The sequence below is a fragment of the Octopus bimaculoides genome, chromosome 7, assembly GCF_001194135.2.
Source record: "Octopus bimaculoides isolate UCB-OBI-ISO-001 chromosome 7, ASM119413v2, whole genome shotgun sequence".
Lineage (NCBI taxonomy): Eukaryota > Metazoa > Mollusca > Cephalopoda > Octopoda > Octopodidae > Octopus > Octopus bimaculoides.
This window is the reverse complement of record NC_068987.1, coordinates 104483125-104485168: the sequence shown is the minus strand read 5'-3', so window position 1 is coordinate 104485168 and position 2044 is coordinate 104483125. Positions and strand designations below refer to the sequence as shown.

The following is a 2044-nucleotide window of genomic DNA, read 5'->3' as shown; positions in this document are numbered from 1 at the left end:
TGTGTGTGTGTGTGTGTGTGTGTAAAATAATGCATTGAAATTAATTTTTTGATACTTACTTTGACTGGCTTCACTGTCACTGATTTCTGGCGCTAGGTACTTAGACTTGGCAGGGATTTCACCGAAAACTATAGAAAAAGTAAAAAAAACAAATATATTTATTAATTATTAATTACATATTTACATTATTCAATACTTGTTTAAACTATATGCAAGCTGAATTAAACAGAGACTGTTCTAAAGATGAACTATTGAACCTAATCTCGGCTTGATTCCTGAATCCTCTACATTCCACACTATCTCATACAGTCTGGTGATGCTGCCTTTAAGCTACGAAAATAGATGGAGATTGCTTGACTTTTAATTAACTTCAAGCTACATTGGTTTAAGGATTTTATTTGAAAAAAAGAATACGCGTGATTACTGCTACTTAAATTGTTATTACTTTGAGATTAATTTGTAAGTTAATTATTACTAGAGTACAATAGATAACTATTTTATGCTAAATTTGTTGTTGTTGTTGTTATTATTATTATTATTATTATTATTATTATTATTATTATTATTATTATTATTATTATTATTATTATTATTATTTATTTGAAGATCAAGTCATATATATATATGATAAATAATAATTAATATAATATAATACATATATTTATATATATGTATTGACCGCATGACCGCAGCCACTTGGCTGAAACACATAAATAAATAAATAAATAAAATAAATATGCATATATGGATACAGGACATCACCAACGGTGCAACTAACATGAAATACGTAAACAACAAGAAAAAATGGAAAACAAGACAAGTAAATACAGAGAAAGGACCCTTCATCAGTTGTCGGCTGTCTATCTACTCCTCATTTCGAGCATTCGTTGACAATATAAGTCTATATATGCATGCATGCATGTATGTATGTATGTATGTATGTATGTATGTATGTAAGTATGTATATATGTATGTATGTATGTATGTATCTATGTATGTATTATATACATTTTTCAGTTATTTTATTCTTTTGGTACACATGCTTATATATTACTAAATTCTGACAACACGCGTTATGTAGAAATTTGTTTAAATAATTTCATATGCAATTTAATGTTAAGAAAATTTTGATATAAGTTTCACTTCAAAAGTAATTTCATTGCAATCGGTACTACTGATTTACATTATATATTTGTGTGTGTGTGTGTGTGTGTGTGTGTGTGTGTGTGTGTGTGTGTGTATACATATGGATATATATATATAAATATATATATCCATATATCTGTATCTATATGTATGTATGTATGTATGTATGTATGTATGTGTGTGTGTCTGTCTGTCTGTCTGTATGTATGTATGTATGTATGTATACACACACATAGACACCCGCGCGAGTACATGAATTCGAAGTTCATATAGATAAGTATATGGAATACATCAATGTCAAATATTATATGCCATTTGAATTTAAAATAGTATTTTATTAAATATTTACTGTTATATTAGAATATTATGTAAATTTCTATTTTAATAATAATTTTGCTGGTATATATGAATAAAATGGAAATTAAGTATTCTATAATATAATTGCAATCACACCTAATCATTATTTAAAATATTGTTACTACAATAGATTGTTGAAGACAAAATAATCTATTGTAATAACGATATTTTAAATTATAATTATGTAATTATTATTTATTATCATTATTATTATTATTATTATTATTATTATTATTATTATTATTATTATTATTATTATTCTCATCATCATCATCATCATCATCATTATATGCCAATAGAATGTAAATTAGTACGTCAATAATTTATTTGCTATCAATTATGATAAGAAATTAGGAACAGTTATATATATATATATAATTAGAACGCAAAACAGCATCCCTATTCAATATGTTTAACATAATATATGAGCGTATGCAAATTTGTGTGTGTGTGTGTGTCCCCGTGTGTTTTGATAGGATGTAAAACATATATAATCTACTGAAGTGACAGTTCCATATATATATATATATATATATATATA

At 25.2% G+C, this 2044-nt stretch overlaps 1 protein-coding gene across 1 annotated transcript in view; it reads right to left on the bottom strand.

The window, feature by feature from the left end:
* LOC106868924 (GS homeobox 1) overlaps window positions 1-2044 on the bottom strand; it is an 8904-nt gene that overhangs the window by 5087 nt on the left and 1773 nt on the right. Inside the window, exon 2 of the mRNA XM_014914387.2 lies at window positions 60-128. Coding sequence (XP_014769873.1) covers window positions 60-128 — 69 coding nt within the window. The remainder of the gene's footprint in view (window positions 1-59; window positions 129-2044) is intronic.